This window comes from Poecilia latipinna, unplaced genomic scaffold (assembly GCF_001443285.1).
Source record: "Poecilia latipinna isolate Pla-1442-1.1 unplaced genomic scaffold, P_latipinna-1.0 Scaffold1886, whole genome shotgun sequence".
NCBI classification, from domain to species: domain Eukaryota; kingdom Metazoa; phylum Chordata; class Actinopteri; order Cyprinodontiformes; family Poeciliidae; genus Poecilia; species Poecilia latipinna.
In genome coordinates, this window is record NW_015114502.1 from 104,726 (window position 1) to 128,167 (window position 23,442).

Here is a 23,442-nt window from a genome sequence, read left to right on the forward strand (position 1 = left end):
TACGTATGCCTTCCATTCATAACGTCAACGGCTACAGTGCGACGGTCTCACCTACCTACAATTCGCAACAATTATTCCTTAAAATGTCTCACGCAGTGCCGTCGGAAAAGCCATCCAACCCCGAGAATCCTCGCGTTTTTTTCGACGTTGACATCGACGGGGAAAAAGGTCCGTTTTTTTTTATTTTAAATGAACTCATGTAGCAGCACGTTCTGTGGCTAATTGAACTGTTAGCCTATTAGCTACATCCGCCCCAGTGGCTTCCAGAAGCTCTGTCAGTTTCTAAGGAGTCAAAACGAAATAAAGCTGATAAAATAAACATGTTAGATTGATGATAACATTTCACTGTTAAAGTCTAGCGTTGTAAAGCCACACGTATTTTTTAAAATTGTATTTAAAATAATATGCTCTCTAAAGAATGGTGGTAAATCAGTGTAGTTCAGTTTAAAAATGTTGTATTGAGTAGTTATGATTAATTATTAAGATCTGGGAGTATCACACTTATAAAGTATATCAGGTCAATATAATGTTTATACTTTTTATTTTCCTTATTACGGTTTTATGATCATGTTTGAGTTAAATTTGAAGTTAAAATTGGAATTCACGGTTTTCTTTAGCAATCTGAAAAAGCAGGGATTTTTTTACACGTCTTTCAGGTCAGGATTAAATTGGGAAAAAAATGGAGTATGGAAAAAAAAAGACTTCTCTGTAAGACATCCATTCATCTATCTTACCTTCACTCTATACATTAATCACAGCAAATTATTCACTATAAATTTCTACCATTCATCAGTCCATTTTTCTACCCATTTGTCCAATGTCTGCCCATCTATTGTCCATCCATCTATTCTTTCATCCAGCTGTCCATCATTATCCATTTGGTTGAACATTGTTCTCCCTTCCATCTGTTCATTTTCAGCCCATCTGCTTGTTCTTCCGTCCATATGTCCATCCACTCGTCTGTTTGTCCATCATCATCTTCCCTTTTTCTCACCATTACTTTTCACGAGTCTGAAAAAGTACTGGAACAGATTAAGATTGCGTTTTTTCGTTTAGAACACGTCAAGGAAAATAAATGTTAATTTATAAAGGCTTGTAATAATAATAAGAAACATAAACTGAAACATAGACACTGTTTCACTTGACAGTCCTTTCCAAAAGGAGAGGTAAAAACCTCAAGTTTCTTTTTCAAAGTTGTCCCAGATTAGTTCATCCATTTGTCTAAACAGGAGTTTGCTTTTTTTGACACAAAATATGAGTCAATACATTTACATGAACATTTAGTTGCAGATCTGTACATGTCCACACACATTTATTCATCCACATCACATACAAAATGCAGTTACCACTCAAACAATGTTAGCAGCTTAACATGCATTTAATGATCTGAATACCTCAACCATCATCTTTCTCCTAAGGTAGCAAACATCAGTAATCCTTCTGATGTTTGCTTAAATCTGCTTATTTTTCATATATTAGTGTTGAATTGTCCCAGCACTTTTTCTTGCTTTACTGCTTTTTAATCCAATTTATTGCCTCTAGTCCTTTTCAGTCACTGCATAGCCTAAAACAGAGTTTACCTGGATATATTTCACTGTACAGCTTATATAATTATGCATATGATGGAGCAAATCCATGAACTATTCAAAACAAAGATTTCTTAAACTCAGTTTTAAGATTTTACTATTTAGCTGACATGTTTACAACTACTTGTGATTTATCAAAGTTTTACCCAAACTGTCCTCTTTCTGAAGCTGTTTCTCTTGCTTTTCTGTCCTCAGCCGGCCGCATTGTTCTGGAGCTGTTTGCCGACGTCACCCCTAAGACTGCTGAAAACTTCCGGGCACTCTGCACCGGAGAGAAAGGCGTCGGGAAATCGACGGGGAAACCGCTGCACTTCAAAGGATGTCCGTTCCACAGAAGTAAGTGGCCCTCATCCTTTCATTTGATCTCACATTTGAGTTGAATGAATCAGGAGGATACCTTGAAGTTAGAACCTATGTATGGTGGGTGAACGGCTGAAGGGGGCTTCCAGTGAAGCGACACATTGTACCTGTGGAGGGTGTGTAATGAAAGTTATGCTTATGTAGCTCAGTTTTAACATAGATGTTGGATGGTGGACTTCAAACTGTAAACAGTGACAAGCCGATCTGGTTTGTTGACCGCTAGAGGTTTAACTCTTTGAAAGTAAATTTATTTATCCAGTTATTGTCAATATTCATTCATACAGAGACACATAATGACATCTAGCTCTTAAAGTCGGCACTTGGCCATATTACATTCCTTTACATGTTTTATGCCTTCTGGTGCAGGATTGAAGTACTACTGGTTTCAGTTTTATTTAAAAATCTCAAGTTTTAGTTGTGATAACCTTTTAAGGAAAGTACAGAGTCCTTTGTTGTTGTTTTTTCAATAGTTACAGGAAAAACTGTTCTTAGCCATAGTTGAAAAAAAAAAAACAACAGTTAAATATTGGTAAATGCTTCATATAAAAACAGGTGAAAATGTGCTGTAATTGAAGCATTAATTACATTTTATTGGATTTCTTGACAAATTGTACATCAAATGCTAATATCAAAATTGCAATACATTTATAGTTTCATTTTATACTTGAATTGATGCATTTTGCATAGATGCTGGATTTCAACTGGTAAAGGCAGCAGAAACAAGACAGTTTGTCTACAAACCGTAAACTATAGCAGGTTGTGTTAAGGTTAAATACATTGGATAACATTATTTGAGTGATGGGACTGAAGTGGAAGCTTAGAGTTATACTTAGCATAGCATTGGAACAATTTATATACATGACAAAACCACAATATCACTTCCTTTATCTGAATATCCTACCCGTTTAAAATGAAAAGCTATAGATGTATGCACCAGTCCTTTTATTATCCTTTTTAAAAAAATATTTTCAATACAGAGATGTTTGTAAATAAGACTGTCAGACAGGGGAAACAGGTTTTTATTGAAATTAAATTAAACACAGACATCTACAAATACAGATCACCACAACTCTTTTTTGCTCATTAATATGTTGTATGACAGACTTTATATGCAGCACAGCCATAACGTGTCCACTGAACTGCGCAGGTCACTGTGCACCTGAAATGATAGGATATGCTTATATACACCAATATTACACCGTAGACACAGCTTCAATCTCAAATAATATCATTAGCAACATGTTCTATTTAGCACGGTTTAAAAAAAGTGTTATTAAACCACAATATTTTAAAGTATAGGGACACTGTTTTAAAGTCAGGTATAAATAAAATAAATTAAATAAAGCCTACCTTAATATTCCACAAAATCAAAAAGACGAAATGAAACTTCCACAGGTAGGATGTATTGAAAAGAAATCTGCTGAGTAAGCAGTATGTGATGTAGCATCGTTGTGGGCTTGCACATTACCACAAGGTAGGACGGATTCATGGGTAGCATAGCTAGAACACTGGGCCTTGAGGACTGACCTCAGGCACCACTGCTCTAGTTAGAAAGGGACACTCATTTTTATTACAAATTGTTATTTTGAACTGCCTTATTGCTCAACATTTGCCACATAAATAATATGACCTTGCCTTACAATAATTTTGTTAAGTGTTCAAAATACAGTTTTTAAAATATTAAATGTTCTGAGGCTTTTACTGTGCTTTATCTATTTTCTTTTATTTGACAGTCATCAAGAAGTTTATGATCCAGGGAGGTGACTTCTCTAACCACAACGGCACGGGGGGCGAGAGCATTTATGGGGAGAAGTTTGAGGATGAAAACTTCCACTACAAGGTCTGCAATGTGTTCAACTTCTACATTTGCTCTCAAAAACTAATTTAGCTCAAAAACATACAATGTAAGGCAATTGTCTATACCTGCCTTTGTTCTGGTTCATGGATGCTACTGAAGGCGTTTCTCCTCTTCTTGCAGCATGACAAAGTGGGACTGCTAAGCATGGCCAATGCTGGGGCCAACACCAACGGCTCACAGTTCTTCATCACGACGGTTCCCACACCCCACCTGGATGGAAAGCATGTGGTCTTTGGACAGGTGTTAAAAGGGATAGGAGTTGTAAAAATGCTAGAGTCCGTGGAAACCACAGAGGACACGCCTATAAAGGTAGAGTCAGCAGGAAGCCATTAGCCTGATTTACCTGCATAAAAAGGCCAAAGAGCGCTTCAAAACAGAATCTAACCAGTTTCAGCAAAATGATGATGTTTAATATTTGGGTGTACTAAAGATTTGAAGTACAGTGGCTCAGACTATTAATATTATATTCGTCACTGCTTTGCATCACCGTGCAACACTCTTGAATGGTGGTGTTGACTTAGCAGGCATTTGTATCTAAAGTTTTGAATTTAAAGAAAGAAAAATATTGTAATTATAGCAAATAGAAATCATTTTAATAACCCCAAGTGACCTAAAACAGAAAAAGTTTATTCAGATTTAATATAACTGAGGGCTTGTTTGTCAGATTAAAAGTACTTTTTGAAAATAATCTTTAAGCTGGTATTCAACATATTAATTATGCCCACACTTCCCTGTTTCTTACATATCAGAGAAGAATAGATTTAAAGAGAAGCCTTTGTTGTAACATACATTATGTCTGTATGTGGTTGCAGTTTTTAACCATAAGCCTTGTAGGGCTTTAATTTCATTTACATATTTAATAGTTGATTTCTGACCTCTCTTTGAATAAGTCTGGTTATCAAACAGATTTAATTCATAGTCTCTGTTCCCTGAGCGAGTATTACACTGTTAGCCGACATTATATATTTATAGACCGTCTTTGCATTAATTCTGTTAGAAATATTTGAGCATCAAATAAAATCGTTCTGCGTAAAATGTCCTGTAATCTGCCTTCCCCCCCCCTCAGCCTTGCATCGTAGCGGACTGTGGTGAACATAAGGACGGGGACAGCTGGGGCGCCACTCCAGATGACGGAACCGGAGACGCTCACCCAGACTTCCCCGAGGACTCCGACATCGACTTTAAAGATGTAAGTACCAGCGACGTCTTTGATCTTCAAGGGCACGGGTTCATCCTGGCAGATAGCATCAGAGCGCTCCGCCAGGACTGGAAGGCCATGTTTGGAAATGTGCTTCTTTGCTGCCCTTTGCAGAGTCAGCCCAGAGAACGGAAACAAATTTCATTCTGAGCTTTAAGGACACCCTTATCCTGGAAACTGGAAAAATTGTTGCAACATTTACTCATAAACACGTCACTGAAAACTTATTTAAACAAAGTGACTCAGCTAGTCTTTCTCAAACCTTAATCAACTTCATGTGCAGCTCAGTGAAATAAAATATTATTAATGGCTGAATTTATTTTAAAATCTCAATTCAATAAAGCTTAGCACAAATTACTAAATTACTAAAGCAGTTACAAAATGTTTCAACCCTTTCATGACCAGCATAATTAGTGGTAAGCAAAGCACCTGTTGTTGTTATGACCTGCTGGAAGTTGGAGCTGGGTGTCAAATCAATTTTATCCATTAAATACATTTTCTGTTTATGAAAATTTAAATTTAGGGAAATCTGGATTTTTTTTCTCCACCAATGGCACTCCTTGGGTTTCTGTAGATCAGAGTGATGCAGTTGCAGTTAAATGGAGTTGTTTACTAGTTAGCAGAAAATTAATTAGCCGGCAGAAGCACGTCCAACAGTCGGTCTCAGCATAAAATAAGCAGTCTGACAGCAGAGTGAGCCGGCTATTGGTTTCCTCTAATCACATCTCAACATAGTAAAAAACAAAAACACACCAAGACAAGATTTCCACACGTGGAACATGTCATGTTTTCATTTTAATCTTTCAGCTTGACAAAGTTGTGTCGACTGCTGAAGACGTGAAGAACATCGGGAACGTGATGTTTAAGAACCAGGACTGGACAGCTGCAGTGAAAAAATATAAGAAAGCCCTCAGGTAAGACTCCATGTCTCTGCAGCTGTGGTTCCCTTTCAGTCACAGCCGTCCTGGGAGAGACGCACGAATCCAAGCAACGCTTCAATAAAGCAGCTATCAAATTAAAAATATTAAGGTCATCTGCATAAATCAAACGGATATTTCATACAGTATTTGAAATAAGTTGTTGTCCCAAAGGCGATTTGATTCAGTTCAATAATACCATATTTATCCCCAAGGGAAATTAAATGTTGTCATAACTCGTAACATCCAAGTACCTTCAAAGTGTCGTTGTGGACGGTGATGCTGGGAACAGGAAGAATATCAGGTAGCAGTCAGTTGCAACAAATCTGAAGGGGCCTCTGACTGAAGACTTGCTGTATTACCTCGACTTAAAACATGACCAAAAGTCTAGAAAAAGAATAAATCAGAATGCAAGACACTTACGGAGTGGAGAGCAATAAAAAAAGACAGAATTAAAGGTTCCCTGACAAAAATGAGCAGGAAAAATCCAGTTTTCAGCTTACTACCAAACCAGCCTGTCAGAAATGGAAAAATAAAAATTTTTTCCAGTCAGTGAATGCACCATACCAACTAGTGCCAAATCATGATGGTGCTTTTTGTTGTGGTTAAGTGAAGAATCTATTTTCTTGGGTGTTCAGTAAAAAGTTCAGAGGAATCAGAGATTTAAGAAGCTATTTAAAATGAAATCCATTTTTTTCATTCAGCTACAAGAAGTTGAGACTTAAACTAGATAATGGAAGGCTGAAAGCAGTCGTTCTATTTTATCCTCCTGTGTTTTCAATCTCTGTCACAGACTTGATGGATTTGGAGAAGCTGGCAGCCATTAGAGTCTACTGTGGTGTTGGAGATGCTATTAGGGGCTTTCTACCCCTGAAGGAATGAAACGAGCAAAAAGTTGAACTCATTTTATTGGTGCGAGTTGGAATCTTCCAGGATGTGTGTTGTGTTCATGGACAGAACCTCAAGGGCAGGTCATATAGTAGAAGTTATGGAGAGAAGGGTGTGTGATTCAGGAACCTCAGAGTCTGACCTTTCTTCTTTTGTTTATAACTCGACTCTTTCAGCACAACCTCCACCATGAAAAAACAATGTCCGTAATTGAGGTGGTTTGACCATTTGATCAGGATGTTTTCTGACCGCCTGCCTTTTATTTAACCAGGTCAGTTGGTTGAGCCCAGCTGACCTGATTGACAAATCGTGATACCTGCAGAGCTTCAGATGTTCTTCTGACATCTTTTCTGACCTCCTGGATGATTCTATGCACCATTGACTAACTGGAGTACTAACTTTTTCACACTGGTTGGATGGCAAAGGAGAATCATTTTCCACCTCAGCAAAATTGTATTAAAGAAACATTTATAGTTAAATTTTATTTTTATATGAATTGATTAAAAGCAGTTTGATCTGAAATAGTTAAGTGCTAAAAAAGCCTGTAAGGATACAAATAGTGTCACAGTACTGTAGTTTTTCTGAAGTACACACACCTCTTATTTTTGTTGCCAGCCTCATTAATTACATATGAGATGGTAAATACAGTTTAATCTGTGAACTCTACCACTTAGCCTCCACATCGAGTCAAAAGTAAAAGTATTTAATATTTATACTTAAAAATAGGAATAAAAACCGTTTTACAGCAACTGCTTTGACACATTTCAGTGTCCTTCTGTCTTTTCTTATGACTGAGAGAAATCTGTATCAGCAATTCAAAGCTGGGAAAAAATGAAATTAGCCACAAAAAGGGCTAATTACCTGGCCCACCTGAACCTTTATGGCCTGCTGTGTGTTTATGCAGGTACCTGGACATGAGTGGCAACCTGGTAGAGGATGAAGAGGAACACAGGAAGCTGGAGCCCACAGCAGTCAGCTGCTTCCTCAACATGGCCGCCTGTAAACTGAAGCTGCAGCTCTGGCAGGAGGCTCTGGAGAGCTGCGATGAGGTGACACCAGCAGATCTGCTCTTATAGCTGCTTTACTGCATCAGATCAACAGTCAGGGTTAAAATGTTGTATTTCCAGTTATTTTAAATGGAAACCAATTTATTTAAGAGCAGTTAGAGCATCATAGCTGCAGCTTTAAAGGCATTAATCAAAACAGGATCGAGTAAAGATAAAATTTCTGTTTCAGGCTCTTGAACTAAACCAAGAAAACACAAAGGCACTTTTCCGGAGGGCCCAGGCCTGGCAGGGGTTGAAGGAATACAACAAAGCCTTGGTAAGCTGTTCAAAGCTTTTCTTCATCTTGAGAGAACAAGAGAAAGAGAGTTATCAAAGCAGCTGCTGGTGGTGGATGTGACAAAACTGGCAGCTCATAAAGCTGGGGGTGTTTTGGTTTTTTATACACGGTTGTGTCTAAAGTAATAGCAGCAGTCCATCATAATAACCTGGATCGTTGTTTTTAATAGAAATTATTTCTAAATGCCAAATTTACAAGAAGGTGTAGTAGAGTAATCAAAAACTAACAGAGCCAACAGTGCATGCTGCTGGTTCTGGTGTAATTAATTAAAAGGTGTGCGCTCAAAAGAATAGCAGTCCATGAGGTAATTCATTATGTGAAACAGGCGTTAAAAAGGTGACCTTGATTTAATGATGTACAGACTGTATAGCCGTCCTGATGAAAATGGGTCAGTCCAGAGGAATGTCTGAATGCTTCTCATACTTTAGTGTTTTATTTCAGAACAGGGTTAAATGGTTCTGGATGTACTAGTAAAGTTCTGATTAGGACTAAATGACCAGCAAACAGGTGTTTCTAACATGGACATGTGAATGAAAATTTTACACACTTCTTAGAGTAATATTCCTTTACCTTCGCTTTCTGAACATCAACAGATTTGATCAGTTTTTCTTTTAAGTTAAACTTGAATGGGATCTCATTGCATATACATCTTTTCTTCATCTTGAGAGAACAAGAGAAAGAGAGTTATCAAAACAGCTGCTGCTTTTACATGTATAGAATATTGAGCTATACTCATTTTTTAAAGCAGCCATTTAGCAAATGAAAGTGATAACCTTTGTACTGCTAAGTTATTCTAAGACTATTTTATTTGCTTTTTGTTTTAGGGTGATCTAAAGAAAGCTCAGGGAATTGCTCCAGAAGATAAAGGTATGTTTTTTTTTTACAATAGTTTATATTTTTCATGTCACCCCTATAAGCCTAAATTCAGCTTGGAAAACTTAAAGTCTAATAAAAAACGTTTCATCGGCTAATAACTGCCTATTAGTCAACATTAACAAAAAAGAGATGAGTGATGCCAGTACAGTAGAACTAAAAATAGTTAAATATTATCAAAATGTCACCATTTCATGTAAAATCAATAATGAAACCTTTTCAATTTTTTTGACAGCCATCATCAATGAGATGAAAAAAGTTCAACTTAAAATCCAAGAGGAGAAGGAGAAGGAAAAGAAAATCTATGCCAAGATGTTTGCCTGAAGACAAACTTTGTGCTGCAACAAGTTGTCTTTTGTTCATTTTTGCAGTCATCTCAGTAAAAACTGAAGTTATTCAGAGACTGTAACAGTATTCTCATTCTACTGTAACACTTCACTGTGATTACCTCAAGCTTTGGTCTGAAGCATGTTCAGGTGACAGCTGACTAACTGAGCAACACAGCTTTGTCGTGTCTTATTCTACATAAAGTTGTGTATCTTGTATCATTTCATTGTTGAGATTTTGATACAATACACCAGTTTGCTTTATTTATGTTTTTACTGGTCAATAAAACAAGGGATAACTCAAGTTTTCTTTATTTTCTGTGACATTATACAGTGTTAGTTTCTGTTAAAAATGCCAACAGACATTAATTTACAGCCTAATTTTTACAAAACTGACAGAAAATGTTTCTGTTGATCAAGTATTTTCTCTTTAAAAGGATTAAAATGCCCACAGAGCTCATGCAGAACCCAGCAGTTGGACCTTCAAGATTCATAAACACACTTTATAATTTAAAGTTGTACCCTCAGACAGTTACACGGCTAATGGTTCATACTCAGGCACATACTGACCACTCCGGATTCCTTAATGTGAAAAAAAAAGTTTTGTTGAAGATATAAGTTCACATTCCGTTGTAGGCGGGTCCGCCGCCGCCCTCCGGTACCACCCAGTTGATGTTCTGGCTGGGATCCTTGATGTCGCAGGTCTTACAGTGGACACAGTTCTGAGCGTTGATCTGTAATCTCATCCCATCTCCGGTTTCCACGGGAACGTACTCATACACACCTAGAGGATGGATGGATCAAAGAAAATTTTAAAAAGACAACTTAAATGTAATTCAATCAGGTTTCATGTGATGCCTGAAAGGAACGTCTTTGTATTGAATCCTCCTTAATCAGGACTTTCTAGGATGCAAATCACTGGATTTATCACAACATAATATTAGACCGATTTGCTTGGATGATGACACCAATGTTGCTCGATTTCACAAAGTCCGTCGTGATACGATTTTGATTTAATTCATAAGTCTACAATTGATATTGTGGACTTATCTTTACATCAACTTACAAAAACAATTTAAGTTTGATCTCACCGTCTTATTTAATTATTTCAGTTTTCTAAGCATTTTTCTTAAAATATATCACTGATCCATGTAGACTCATTCCTCGTATCGCCTTGTATTTAGCTCCATGTATCCGGCTGGACTGCTTTATAAATGGACTTTAAAGTGTGGCAATAACATGGATCTGTAAAGCTTGAAGGCAAAGTTTCTATAAAATGTTTGAGCATCTAAAATAAGTTCAGCTAAAAACATTTAATTAATTAATATCCTACTTAATTTAGTAGAATAATCTTTTATTAAAACCTGTTTAGTACTAACCTTGCTACTGCTTTAGCAGTTTAATATAAACCATAATTCTGCAACCTTTAAAATCCAAAGAAACATTTGTACCCCGTTCAGCTAAACAAAGTCATTTAGAGCCACAAGTATTAAAAATATATATATCTACTATTGAAAGTTTATACAAATTTTTAAAGAACCATTTTATTTCTATTTTTAAGTTTTAAAATAAAGCATGTACACAGTTTCTTCCACAGCACGCAAATCCATACTTAAAAGCGTTATCTATTTTATCCGAAGTTAAACCTGTTGCAGACCTCTGATATAGGCACACCTTGCCAAAACTCTCCGTTTTCCAAACTGAGCAAAACAATGAGCCACAGATTGCAGAATAACTGAAGGTTAATCTGACATTTAATTGCATTAATAAACAGACGCTGTGTGGAAGATATTTAGCTGCAGTTGGCGAGTTTGTGTAGAAAAAAAGTGAGGACGAAGCAGTAGATGATAAAAAGTTCGAATCACTTCAAAATGCTTAAATATAATTGAACTGTGATAATAATGAAGAAAGAACATAACAGACTAAAAACATTTAAATTTATTTTAACACAAACATTGAAGCTGCAACCATAAAAAACAAAACCAAAAATGATTCAAAGTCAAGTGAACAGTCATTTGATTAATTGCCGTCCTGCATGATCCAACACACTGTGCTTTTGTTTGTTGCATTTGAAGGAAACCAACAAGCGTAAAAACAGCAGCAGCGAGTTTCCCAGAGCGTCACATGAGCCACATAATGAAGCTTCACTTTCCAGCCATTTCCACCAGAGCCAGTCTTTGAGAAAATGAGTTTAGTTGCATTCAAAATGAGATAAACAGCCAATAATTTAACCGTCTGCCTCACTTCCACACCAACAGCAGCCCTGTTTGCCCCATGCAACACTCAAGATGCTGGACTATTTTAATCAATAAATTCTTATTATCTGGAGGAAAACAGACCCCAGGCAGAAACGTTGTTTTGTTAGAAGAGTGTTGCTTGTTAACAGGTTTTTCTTTGGAGTTTAAATTATGAAGTTCTAGAGAAATCTCCATGTCAACACATTCAACACTAGCCTTTTGTCTTGAAGATACAGACTAAAAGAGTGTTTTCCCTTCTAGATTAATTATCAGAGATGATTGTCTTTACAGATATGTTACTTTAAAACAAGAGAAAGCCTTCTGTGAACCTGGACAGACTCGATGTGCTCATGCTCTGCTGAAAGGCTGTGAGGTTACCTGCCGGGCAGAAGCGCTGCTCAGGTCCGTCGTAAATAGCCAGGTTCTTTTCGACGGGGATGCGGTCGTCCTTTAGGGTCAGGTGTGGAGGCTGGTCGCCCTCGTGGTTGGTGCCGCTCAAGGCCACCGAGGACAGCAGGTCGAAGCTGATTTTGCCGTCGGGCTTCGGATATTCAATGGGCTTACAATCTTTAGCTGGTTTCAGCTGGTTTGCATCCAGGCCTGCCGCAGAAAGAGCACGGTGGGTTAGGAGGCGTTGTCCTCAGAGGACGACTAAAACAATAGAACCGTCCAGACGACCGTTCCGAGTCGAGACAGATCAGTGGTGATGTCTGCAGCTAGTGCAATTCATCTACTGGTGTCTCAAAGTGAACAAGATTAATAAATAAAAGGTTTTTGGAGCTACTGAAAAGGACTCGATATTAACCTCTAGTTAACCCTGGTCTAACCCTCTAGACCAGAGTAGTCCAAAGTGTGACCCGGGGGCCATTTGTGGACTTTGAAATTATTTTGTCCGGCCCTTAACTACAAGTTAAAAATGGAAAAAATTCAGCCAATAAAATAGAAAACAACTGATGACCCCCAAATTCTTTATTTTCTCTTTTTTTTTTTTCAAACCAAAGTCCTCTTTATTTTTTTGACTCTTTAATAAAAAGCCGTTCTGCTGACTAATGAGAAAACAAGGAGGACCAACATCAGCAGATACACCAACTTCTCTCATCGTCATGCTGTGGAAACGTCAATAAATTGCATTTTGTCCTTCCAGAATATGGAATCTTTATTTCCTAATGAAATTTACTTTCATCTGAACAGCAAGCCTAAAGCAACAATCTGGTATTTTCTAATCTTTATCTCAGGTAAAACACTTTTAACATTGTCTTCATTGCTTTACGTCTGGCTTTACAATCCTCTCAGGAATGCAGTTCTCCAATTGGTTTTTTTCTGCCCAACTTTCTAAAATGCTTGGTTATGACACACTGAATGAACTGCAATAATCTTGGTCATATTGGTGTGTGCAATACTATGATTGCAAACGTATGACTGATAGAAAGTAAATTTACAGAACTATCTGATCACCCTATAAATATTTAAAGCATCTCCGTCCAATCAGATGGACTCACATCTGGTGTATTACTACAGAGACCACAAAGCTGTTCAGGAAGTGTCCTGAAAATGAGAGGTGATTCTTTTCGATATTAAATATTTCAGCAATAGTGTCACAGTTAAACACTTTTATGAAATTATGCAGCCCTAGAAAAAGAAAGCACTCAAAACATTTCACTCATTAAGGAATGTCTGTATTATTTATTGACCTTGTGTTGGTTTTTGCATTTTAGTTTCAGAAAAGAGAAAACACATTTCAACTGTTTCTCTTTTATGGCTTTTATATCTTTGCCCATTTCACCTTATACAGTTGAGCAAACGTTAGATTTGCTGTTATCAAATATTCATAGTTTTCATCAGTAATCAATTGGATAAAGTCTGAAGTTAAACCCACATAAAGCGGTCCTCCTCACCTCTGTGTTTGAGTGTCCAAGGCTCTTTTCCTCGTAGAATCCAGTAGAAAATGCCGGTGTACACCATCCCACCATAAAGGCCAAAGTAGTTGTGGAAGGACGGCCTGATGTTCCTGACAGCGTGCAGCTCTTTCCACACAGAGGAATTCTCCAAGTTGTTACTGTACTCAGGTATATGAAGCCCTAAGATACATAAAAGGTTTTAAAATGAAGAGTGAATTGTAGACTCTCTGTTTTTGTGACATTAAGGAATGACAGATTTGAAGGAAAATGTAAAACAAATAAAACAACCAACTAGACGACCTTTTCATAATAGGTCCAGTTTGTTAGAATCAAGCTAAAATTGGTTCATTTATTCTCCATTTCATTTGCTTCAAAAGTCAAGAACTCTGAACTGGAAATTAAATTACATCTGAGGTGATCATTTTCTATTTGCCATATAGAAACCAGTGTGTTTGGTTATTCAGTGACAGCTGGTAGCAACTCAGGCCAAAAATGGATTTTAAACACTAATGCAACATAATCACCAGTAGACACTGAACAGTACTGTTTGCAAATAGGTTAATGAAGTGCTAATAAGTAACCTCTACATGCAGAGCAGCCATACTGAACTCTGACCTCAACAGAAGGAGTTCCTGATGCAGTTCCAACCAGGAACTCTCTCAACACCTTTAACTTTGATCCATATTTTGTCATGTATCAAATGCAGACCAGAAAAGTAATTATGTTACCAATTTTACTGTGAAATATTCTGTGCCACACTTGAGTATTTTTCAAGTTTACAATGCTTCACTCTCAAAGCATGTAGGACCTCAAAGCTAGCCGTTGTTTTTCAAAGTCTTTGGCCAGACGTTTTTTATTGATATTTCAGTTCTGTGATTGATGCACCTGCAGTTTCAGACGTTTAGTTCCAGTTTGACCGCTGCTGTCATTTTACACTTTTCTAATTTTTACAAACTTTGTAAAAGTCAACCTTCATGACTTTTCAAAACGTTCTGCTCTGAAGAAATATTTGTAGCTACTGTATGTACACCTAAAGACAGAATAAAATATTCTGTCTTTAAGTGAAAAGGTCATATGACCAAGAAAACCCAGTGGTTTATTGGCAAAACTAAGATATGATTTAGTGCAAAACTACTAAAGCTGTACATTTATTAAAGAAAATAAATCTCAAATTAGCAAACTGTGTAAATCAAATATTTTTAAGATATGTAATATTTGAATTTTCCCAAATATTTAATTTTGGAGTTTTATTAACTGCAAACCACAATAATAAAAGAAAAAAAAAATCAGAGAAATGCTTGCTCAGGATGAAATGTCAATGAGTTTTCTTTTTGAATTACATTTCTGCAAATGGCAGAAGCAGAGAAGCCACTGTAAGTCACAGTGAACAGAAACAAACTAGACCTGCAGTCTCTGAGTCCAGGTTCTCTGCAGTGACTTTAGGGAAAATGGCTTCAGCAGCCAGGATGCCGCTCTTCATGGCCGTGTGGGTTCCTTTTATCTTTGGGACATTCATGAACCCCGGGCTGCAGCCAATCAGCAAACCTCCAGGAAACGTCAGCTTTGGGATGCACTAAGGAAGAAACAGCCAGAAAACAAGAGTTTTAATCAGCTGTTGGAGTTGTTGATTACAACACCAACACCATAATAACACCAACACCAAAAACCTGCTAAGGCTCCTCATTAGCAAGAAAAAATAGTAATAAGTCTGAAAATCAGGACTAATAAATTAAAGGTTGAACACATTTAAAGCCTAGTTTGATTAAAAACTAGGCTCAGTACAATAGAGGAAATTTATACAGGGTCTGTTTATTTTTGTTACAAACTTGCAGCAACGATTCTGTGTTCTTGCAAAATTTGACTTTGCCATTTTGCAGATGGTTTTAATCAAACACAGAAGCACTAAAGTTAACAAATCCCCAAAGGGGAAACTTTTCTCCCTTAATCATGTCAGTACAACTACTTCCACCCCCAAAGTCTCAGCAGGACCCAGGCTCTGACATTTACACCAGATCAGTCTGTGAAGTCGGGAGAAGTTCGATTTAAAATAACAATCACCTTGTTAAGGGCAACCAGAAGTAGCTTTCCTCACCAATTAAAGCAACATACCTGAAATCCTCCTTCATTTAAGGCTCTGGCTCCGTAAGCAATCCTCTGGCCTCCCTCCAGCGTGGCAGCTATGAAGGGGTGATGCTTCCAGCGCTGAAACTCCCTGAAGGGGCTTAAATACGGATTGGAATAATCTAAACCAACCTGGAATAAAAAAAGGGCATAATTGGTAGAAGAGCAGCCATAAACCTGAATTCATAAACCTCTGACAATCCATCATTTTATGAATTTGAAATATCTGAAAAAGCAATCTTCAGGGTTTGCACAAATCTTTAAAAAGTCTTAATAGGCACTGAATTCATTAACGCCGGGACTCTCAGAGCTGATGCACGCCGTTCATGTAGCATTTGGACCCCATAGGGGGAAAAAAATAAACAAACAAAAATTGTCTGTCTAACCAAGATATTTCTGCATAGCTGAGACCAGTACCAGCCATGCATCGCATTTTGTGCAAGAATTATTTAAAAGACGGCACAACGGAAATCAAGGCAGTGCAGCCACACGTGGGAAGTGTGAAACAAAGCCTGAACATCAAGCTGCCAACAGTCGGCAGTCATTTCTGGTTTTGCAAGCATGTTATTTTAAGATACTTAACTAAAGCCAAAAAAACCTCAAAAATAAAAAAACAAACCTATGAATACTGTAGAGTCGTTATTTGGAATTAATAGTCATCTGCCATTTGTGTGTTTCCAAGTTTTCTTTATTTCCAAATTTGACACTTTTACACTGAACCAAAACGTCATACATGTGTTAAAACATTTGGGTCAAATTGGTGGTAATTGGAGTTGTTTCCCCCCCTATTTGTGTCTATTGTGAAGTTAAGTTTTAAACTTTATTTCAAGTTGCATTAAAAAAAGTCTTAAATTGATCTTTCTTTAAGCTGTAAGAACCCTGAATATTAATCTTACAAAAATCAAAGTGTTTTTTAACAAAAGGTAGGCTTAATATAACTTTATAACTTGATGCTTTGGTTATAAAGAAATATGCAGCAGATTCATTCTGCAAAGCAAATAAACATTTGCAACATTACCTGCAGGCAGTATTGGAATACTGCGCCCATGAGAAATGGATGCATCTGATTATCCTGAGATTTTTTTATTTATTACTACAATAAGGTTCAATTGTCATACACACAAGATGTGATAGCACTCACCACAAAGCCCAAGGCAACTAGAGGCTCTCCTTCATTCAGGTGATACAGGAAGGATCCTCCGTATGTGTGTCTGTCCAGAGGCCACCCGACAGAATGCTCTGTTCTGCCTGGTTTCCACTTCTTCTCATCAATCATCCACAGCTGAAAAAAAGCACATCGTCTTTACACTATGCAGTTCATATTTAATCTTTCAAACAGAATAATTTACTTAAACCGGTTGGAGAAAAGGGAACAGCAACCTCAGTGATCATTTTTTATTTATTTTTTTAATCAGTCTGCTAATTACCTCCTTCAGGCCGATAGCGTAGGTCTGGGGTTCACAGTTCTCCCTCAGGTTGAATTGCTTATAAAGCTGCTTTGCTAAATGGCCATGGCAGCCCTCTCCAAACACGGTGACCTTAGCATGGAGCTCCATTCCTCGCTCAAAAGTATCCTGAAACGGGTATTAAATATCAACATAAAGTTGTTTCAAACACAATGAAGCATCTGGAAAATTACTCACAATTTTTAAACGACCATAAAAATTTTGTGCACCTGATCAACAACGAGAAGCATTTGTTCCTAGGAACGTAGGAACGAGCTATTAAAAATAAAATCTCAACTCAATTAACTTCTTAATACCAAATATGATTTTAATATTTTTTTCTTCCTTTTCTTAGAATAAATTAAACTCGGATTAAATCAGAAGTTATGACCTGAATTTAGCTGAACTGCCACTGACTTATATTTTGGTAACATTTACATGAACTGCTTTAAAACGGTTTACACTGGAGAAACATAAAAGGTTTCCGCTTTGAAACTGATTAGCCATTAGCATAAAAAACATCCTAAAACTCAAGACACTATTTTACCCCCTGCAAGTAAGTGATTTATTGTAAAAATGTTAACTATTCTAACATGTAAATAAAACATATCCTGCTGAAAAGGGTCAAAGGATAAAAGCTGAACCTAAAAATGTGGAAAAAGGATCGTAAATATTTAAAGAAAGAGTTCAGAATCACAGCAACTGACCGGACAGTTGCCTCGTTGGACCTCTGATTTAAAGAAATGCGGTGACTCAAAGCTTTTTGCTTCCCCCATGTAACCTTGTTCTCACAACACATATTTAATCAATCATGAGGGACAGAAGTCAAAAGTACATTCTTAAGGTCTCAACTTTAAAGTCAGCTATCCTGACGAATCAAATCCTCCAGTGCTGTTATTGCACAACAAAGAGACTCTAAAATAAAATGAGCTTTCTAGATGGGTCATTACCTTAGGTGAGCCATCCTTGGCAATCCCCACATCATTAGTGGCGATCCCTTTAACACTTCCATCCTCATGAAATAAAACCTGAAAGTAAAATGCAGAAATAGCCACAAAGGATTAAGACTGTCTTTATAGAGCTGGGATTATACACAAGGAGGCGTTTCTGAAAATAATAAATAAAATATAATAATAAGATATAATAAGAGTTGACTTTAAAGTACACAATAAGGAAAGAATGTTAAATATTTAATTTGCAGAGCAGAATATTTTGTGGGCTTATTAAACAAAGTCATAGCAGATTTTAATTTTTTTAATATTTCTTCAGGGTTTGTTGGATTTTCTTCAGGCAGGTTTCCATGGCTCTTCCTCTACCGTGTTCCTCCAGCAGTGAAATGCTGCTCTGCCAGCTTGAGATCAAACGAGTGACCCAGTCAGCAGATCATCCCACCTCGTTCCCTTCCACGTCTCCTGGGCTGCTTTCGCAGTATGCTTTGAATCAGTGTCCATCTGAATGCCGGAGCGTCGTGCTGAATCTGGCTGGCTCTGACAGCGCGTCCCTCCAGAATTCATCTGCCTGCTTCTGTCAGATGATCAAATACCAGCAGCGATTGGGCGCCATCTGGAAGCCGTCCTGACCCGTGGTATCACTGCCTCCATGGCGGCGTATACCGTTTCAAGCCTTCGCTACACTTTCATCTTCCTGATCTTAGTTTCATCAGAACAAAGAATACTTTACAACAACCAGGCTGACATTTTATTGTTGAGTGTTTTCAATCTGTATGATACAACTTATGCCGTTTTCTTTTGCTTCAACTAATAATTTATATAGAATTTGTAGAGATTTGTTTTTAAATAAAACTTCTCTGGAGCATTTTGAGATATTATTGATTACAAGTCTACAAAGAAAAACATAGACTTAACTATCAATTAGCTGGTGTATAAAATCAATTTTTGTTGTGTTTAAAGATTGTAAGTATGTTGGATTTACAGGCATAAAATAAGTCAAGTCTCTACAGCTGGTGTTCTGCCTTATGGAACATTAAAACATTATTTTATCATTGTTATTGACATTTTCCATTGTCCACTGGCATAATACAAATTGTTCTACTTAAGAAAAGCGTTGAAGGGTCCTGACTTGTTATACTTTCCAATTTCCTTTAAGGTGAGGGTGAATAAAATGCAGCACTTAACAAGATTATCCGAAACACATGAAATTAAGCTTTACGAGAGCTTAAAAGGCCAGAATGGAAAGAAAAATGAAGTAAAGCAAACAGCAACTTTACTTCAATTCAATATGGGCAGTCATGCAGTCTGAAGACCCCACCTTGAGCTTCTCACTCACTGCAACTACAAAAATACTTGGCAAACTATTAAAATGACAAGGATACTGTAAAAACAGTGGGCTAGCCAGTTAGTGTAAATTACTGTTAAAGGATTCATTTACTACCTTCTTGAGACAGAAAGATAGAACTTAAAGAGCAGCTTTGAATTATTATACTGTAATTTATTAAACTCTGAAAAGACACTTAATTGTGCATAAGTTTGATGTTTTAACTTTAAACCAGCAGAGATGTCCTGGAATAACAGAATTCTACAAATAACCAAATGAAATCCGCTCTACGTTTATAGGTAAATTACATTTGGGGGGGAAAAAAACCAAAACATGTGAACAAAATGGATAAAATGGTTGTAAGACATGTAACAGGATAAAAATATGTAAATCCTCTTTGATCAAAGGAACTGAAGATCTCACCTCAGCAGCAGCATAACCGGGATAAATCTCCACTCCCAGCTCCTCAGCCTGCTCCCCCAGCCAACGCACAAGGTTTCCCAGCCTCACAATGTAGTTACCATGGTTCTGCATGGGCAGTCCTAAACACATTCAGATAAATCACAAGAACATATGCAGTCATGTTGGATGATACATTGGTTTATTCCAGAGAAATCCTCCAGAAAGCATATTCTCAGCTCAAAGTGTTTACGGCACCATGTGGAAAATATCTTCAAATGAACCAAGTCAAACATATTTATAAGCTGCACCACTGAAGAACATTTCATCTTTTCCACATAAACGTAAATGCACAGCATCAAGACGATGCACACAAATTGCAGTCCAGGCAGAAACATTGAAATTGTAGGGAGTCTCTTCGTGTTATACAGAACTCACAGAAACAGCCATGAATCTAGGATTGGCCCAAATAAACAGGAATAAAACTCAGATTAATCATGTCATCAACAAAGGGAGAGTTATAAACTTCCCATCCAAGGAGCCTAATGGAGGTTTTTACCTGGCAGTATGGGGACGGGGATCCTGTGCTTTTCTGTAAAAATGCTGAACACATCTTCTGTCACCGGAGTGTGCAGAGGAGCCTGAGGGAATATTAAATATGTTCCTGAATACATTTTACACTTTACTGATACATAAACAGTTTAATATGCTTGCCAGTATTAGCATGACAAAATGAACATTAATTGGCTGAGGAATTAATTACAATATCTAAGTGACTCATTTAACTACAGTATTTGACTGTAAATGAAGAATGAAAGAACAGGAGGCTCAAATAGGAGCCCCCCCACCCCCCATTTGATTATTTTTTCTGTGGAACGTTAACTTTAAATAATTTGTGAAATATTTGCATATTTGTGGATTTTTTCATACAGAATATCTTAAATACACAAAAGAAAATAGAGACCGGAAAGCTGATATTTCTAGGAGCAATGCTAATTAACACGCTACTGGCTAGCATTTGCAAAGCAACCAATCCAGAAGTGCCCTTTATTTTCTTTGGTACAGTTTGCCTGAACCAGAAAAACTGAGATCATTTTAATTTTATTTTGTCCCATTACCTGGAAGATTTCACTCTTATTGTGCATTTAGTTAAACAGCTGGATAGAAAAATATATTAAAAATAAATCAATATTAGAGTCCACAAAATACAAGATCTGATAGGTTCATTCCTAATTGATCTTGTTCTCCAGAGGCCAATAATGAGCTCCACCTGATGTAACTTACTCCTAAATTCTTAGTGGTATTTGGGCAGCATAGGGGCCACACATATTGAGATACTTGCCCCTCGTTCCTTCCAGTCAGGAAATAGCTCAATGAGGGCGCGGGGCTCCAAACAGGCTCCCGACAGCGTGTGAGCGCCGAGCTGAGGGGCCTTCTCCACCAAGCACACTCGCAGTTCCTTCTCTTGTTCATTTGCAAGCTGCTTAAGGCGGATGGCTGCAGAGAGACCAGCAGGGCCGCCGCCGACAATCACAACATCGGCCTCATCCGCAAACCTCTCCATTTCCATACCTGCGAGAGAAAAAGAGCAACACAGGTAATGTGCATGTTTGTGAAGGTCTGTAACAACTACAACTATGTCTGGAGTATTGAGATGATTAACAAATAACTTAAAAAAATTCCATCTGATTTCAGTCACGATTTGGGATATAATCCAGACTGTAAACCATCCCAAAATCAGAAATAACTAATAACTATAAGGCCACATGGAATTAGTCTTATTTATATGTCAAAAAAGTGCTGAATCTGAATGCATCTAAGTGAGACTGCACTGAAGTCCACAAGAAACAGGACTGAACACTGAACAGTGTCAGTCAGCAGAAAGGGCCAAAGCTCAACATAAGAAAAGTGGTTTAAGTGCTGCAGAAACCAGTCCCAAGGTGTAATCCAGAGTTCCACATAGTCCCACCACAAATTTATGACCAATAACAGGTGAAAGCAAACGTAACTCAGTAGAGGCTGAGGTGTTGTGTTGGTTGGAAGCAGAGCCTCAGACAAGGAGGGAAATATTAACGTCGGCTTCATGGTAGATTTACGAATGCAGATTTTATGGCATTATTCTGTTGACAAAACCAACAAAACTGAGATGTTGGTGATTTAAAACCTGATCGATGAAAGGCTAGCTGAGGATCGAGCTTATTGTTGGTAATCAGTATCTCCGCATATTGACAGTTGTTTAATATGTATGCAATTTTGGGCTCCATGACAATAAAATGTTGTTGTCCCTGTACTCATTTTATAAAGATAAATTTCTGTTAGAAATAAATATTTCAGTTTTGTTGTCAAAAGAGCAAAGAGAGACAGAAATCCCCATAGACTCCTTGAAATGATGCTAACTGACATGTCGCTGAACAGTGTTGCTCACCTTTCTCACTGGGACAGGGAGGAGATAGGATGGTAAGGGGGGCTAGGGCTGCTGCTGACTCATCTGTTGTTAAGTGTGGTAAAAGGTACAGGGACAAGTTAAATATATGAATAACTTTGTAAATATATTTCTTCACTGATTAAATGCTGGTGAAATGGAGGCTAACAATACCAGGGTTTCCCCGAGAAAACTTGCTAAGCCTGGTGGTCAGGGAAGTCCACCAGCGGCTCACCATGTTTTTGTGCTAAATAATGTTAAAAGTTGACTGGAAAATATATGATCTCACATCAGTCTCACAGCACACTCAGCAATAAATTCTAAATGCTATTGCACATCCCTGGCCTTGGCCCCAGTGCTTTGACTATAGACCCTTCTTTGCAATCACTGCTATTGGTGTATATATATATAAAAAAAACCTTTTGACAAGGTTTGGTGGAAACCAAACCTGGCTTGGTGGAAACCAAACCTGGCTTGGTGGAAAAAGCATGAAGAAAAGGTTGGGAGGGCAAATAAAGCCTGGTGTCCCACCAGGCTTACGATGCATTGGGGGAAACCCTGAGTAGTGTGTAGCTAAGCAAAATAAGCTAAAACCTTGATAATCATACACATTAGATACGTTTACCCTACTTCCTGTGATCTCTCGGAAAAAAACTAGGTTTCAAATTGACACCCGTTCTTCTGTCTGTCTTCTTTTTCTTTTTTCTCTTTACTTTTTTGAAAACCTGACTTTACCATTTTTCCTGGCAGCTTAGTAACAGCAACAAACCCTTTCATGAAGACACAAGGGGGTGTTAGCTTTTTGCTGTAGGAGAGAAAACAAAATTTTTACAGCAAAAAAAAATAAAAAATCTAGATAGATATTTTTTCCCTTTATTTGTGGCCTCCCTATCAGCCAGGGGCCCTTCGATTATGAAAACAGAATGACTTATTTGTTTTATTTTAAGATTGCTTCATTCCACAAGCGGGATGTAAATTTGAACTGTTGATATTTATTTGATTATGTGTATATTATAATTAATTTGTTACAAATTACAAGCTGACAAAGAGTTATTTTTATTTTCTTTGTCTGTAGCTACGTAGTGTTTGTATCTGCCTAAAAAAAAAAAGACAATAAAGAATAGGTGAAGTAAGCATCAACTTGGGCGGTATGTAACATTTTTCTAACTGATATTCATCAGTCCAACAAATGTCAATGGGAGATATTCACGCAAGTAACTTTGCAGTGTAAACATGCACACACTTAGGGCTGTTGTAAACGAATATTTTAGTAATCGAGTAATCTATCGATTGTTC

The 23,442-nt window shown here is 37.4% G+C and overlaps 2 protein-coding genes across 3 annotated transcripts in view; one reads left to right on the forward strand and one right to left on the reverse strand.

Annotated features, from left to right (window-relative positions):
- ppid (peptidylprolyl isomerase D) lies at positions 1-9,654 on the forward strand. The gene is made up of 10 exons (XM_015015141.1): positions 1-168; positions 1,782-1,922; positions 3,680-3,786; positions 3,925-4,113; positions 4,871-4,993; positions 5,810-5,916; positions 7,712-7,856; positions 8,044-8,130; positions 8,976-9,018; positions 9,260-9,654. Exons 1-10 carry the CDS (start codon positions 6-8, stop codon positions 9,346-9,348), a joined length of 1,194 nt encoding a protein of 397 aa, XP_014870627.1. The 5' UTR covers positions 1-5; the 3' UTR covers positions 9,349-9,654.
- etfdh (electron transfer flavoprotein dehydrogenase) overlaps positions 9,647-23,442 on the reverse strand; it is a 22,855-nt gene continuing 9,059 nt past the window's right edge. The window contains exons 3-14 of one of the 2 annotated variants that reach the window (XM_015015138.1): positions 22,150-22,212; positions 21,067-21,296; positions 20,284-20,365; positions 19,749-19,867; positions 18,002-18,079; positions 17,034-17,180; positions 16,748-16,888; positions 15,595-15,738; positions 14,890-15,058; positions 13,483-13,665; positions 11,966-12,187; positions 9,647-10,134 (exon numbers count right to left, since the gene is read on the reverse strand). In XM_015015138.1, the coding sequence (XP_014870624.1) occupies positions 9,971-10,134; positions 11,966-12,187; positions 13,483-13,665; positions 14,890-15,058; positions 15,595-15,738; positions 16,748-16,888; positions 17,034-17,180; positions 18,002-18,079; positions 19,749-19,867; positions 20,284-20,365; positions 21,067-21,296; positions 22,150-22,212 (1,742 nt within the window). In that variant the 3' untranslated portion in view covers positions 9,647-9,970. The remainder of the gene's footprint in view (positions 10,135-11,965; positions 12,188-13,482; positions 13,666-14,889; positions 15,059-15,594; positions 15,739-16,747; positions 16,889-17,033; positions 17,181-18,001; positions 18,080-19,748; positions 19,868-20,283; positions 20,366-21,066; positions 21,297-22,149; positions 22,213-23,442) is intronic. The other variant, XM_015015140.1, reaches the window with a different exon arrangement.

Bases quoted from the DNA above. Each gene is read 5' to 3' on its own strand.
- ppid (XM_015015141.1), top strand. From the start codon at position 6: ATGCCTTCCATTCATAACGTCAACGGCTACAGTGCGACGGTCTCACCT. The intron at 1,923-3,679 runs GTAAGTGGCCCT...TTTATTTGACAG, and splicing joins AGGATGTCCGTTCCACAGAA to TCATCAAGAAGTTTATGATC. The intron at 8,131-8,975 runs GTAAGCTGTTCA...TTTTTGTTTTAG, and splicing joins AGGAATACAACAAAGCCTTG to GGTGATCTAAAGAAAGCTCA.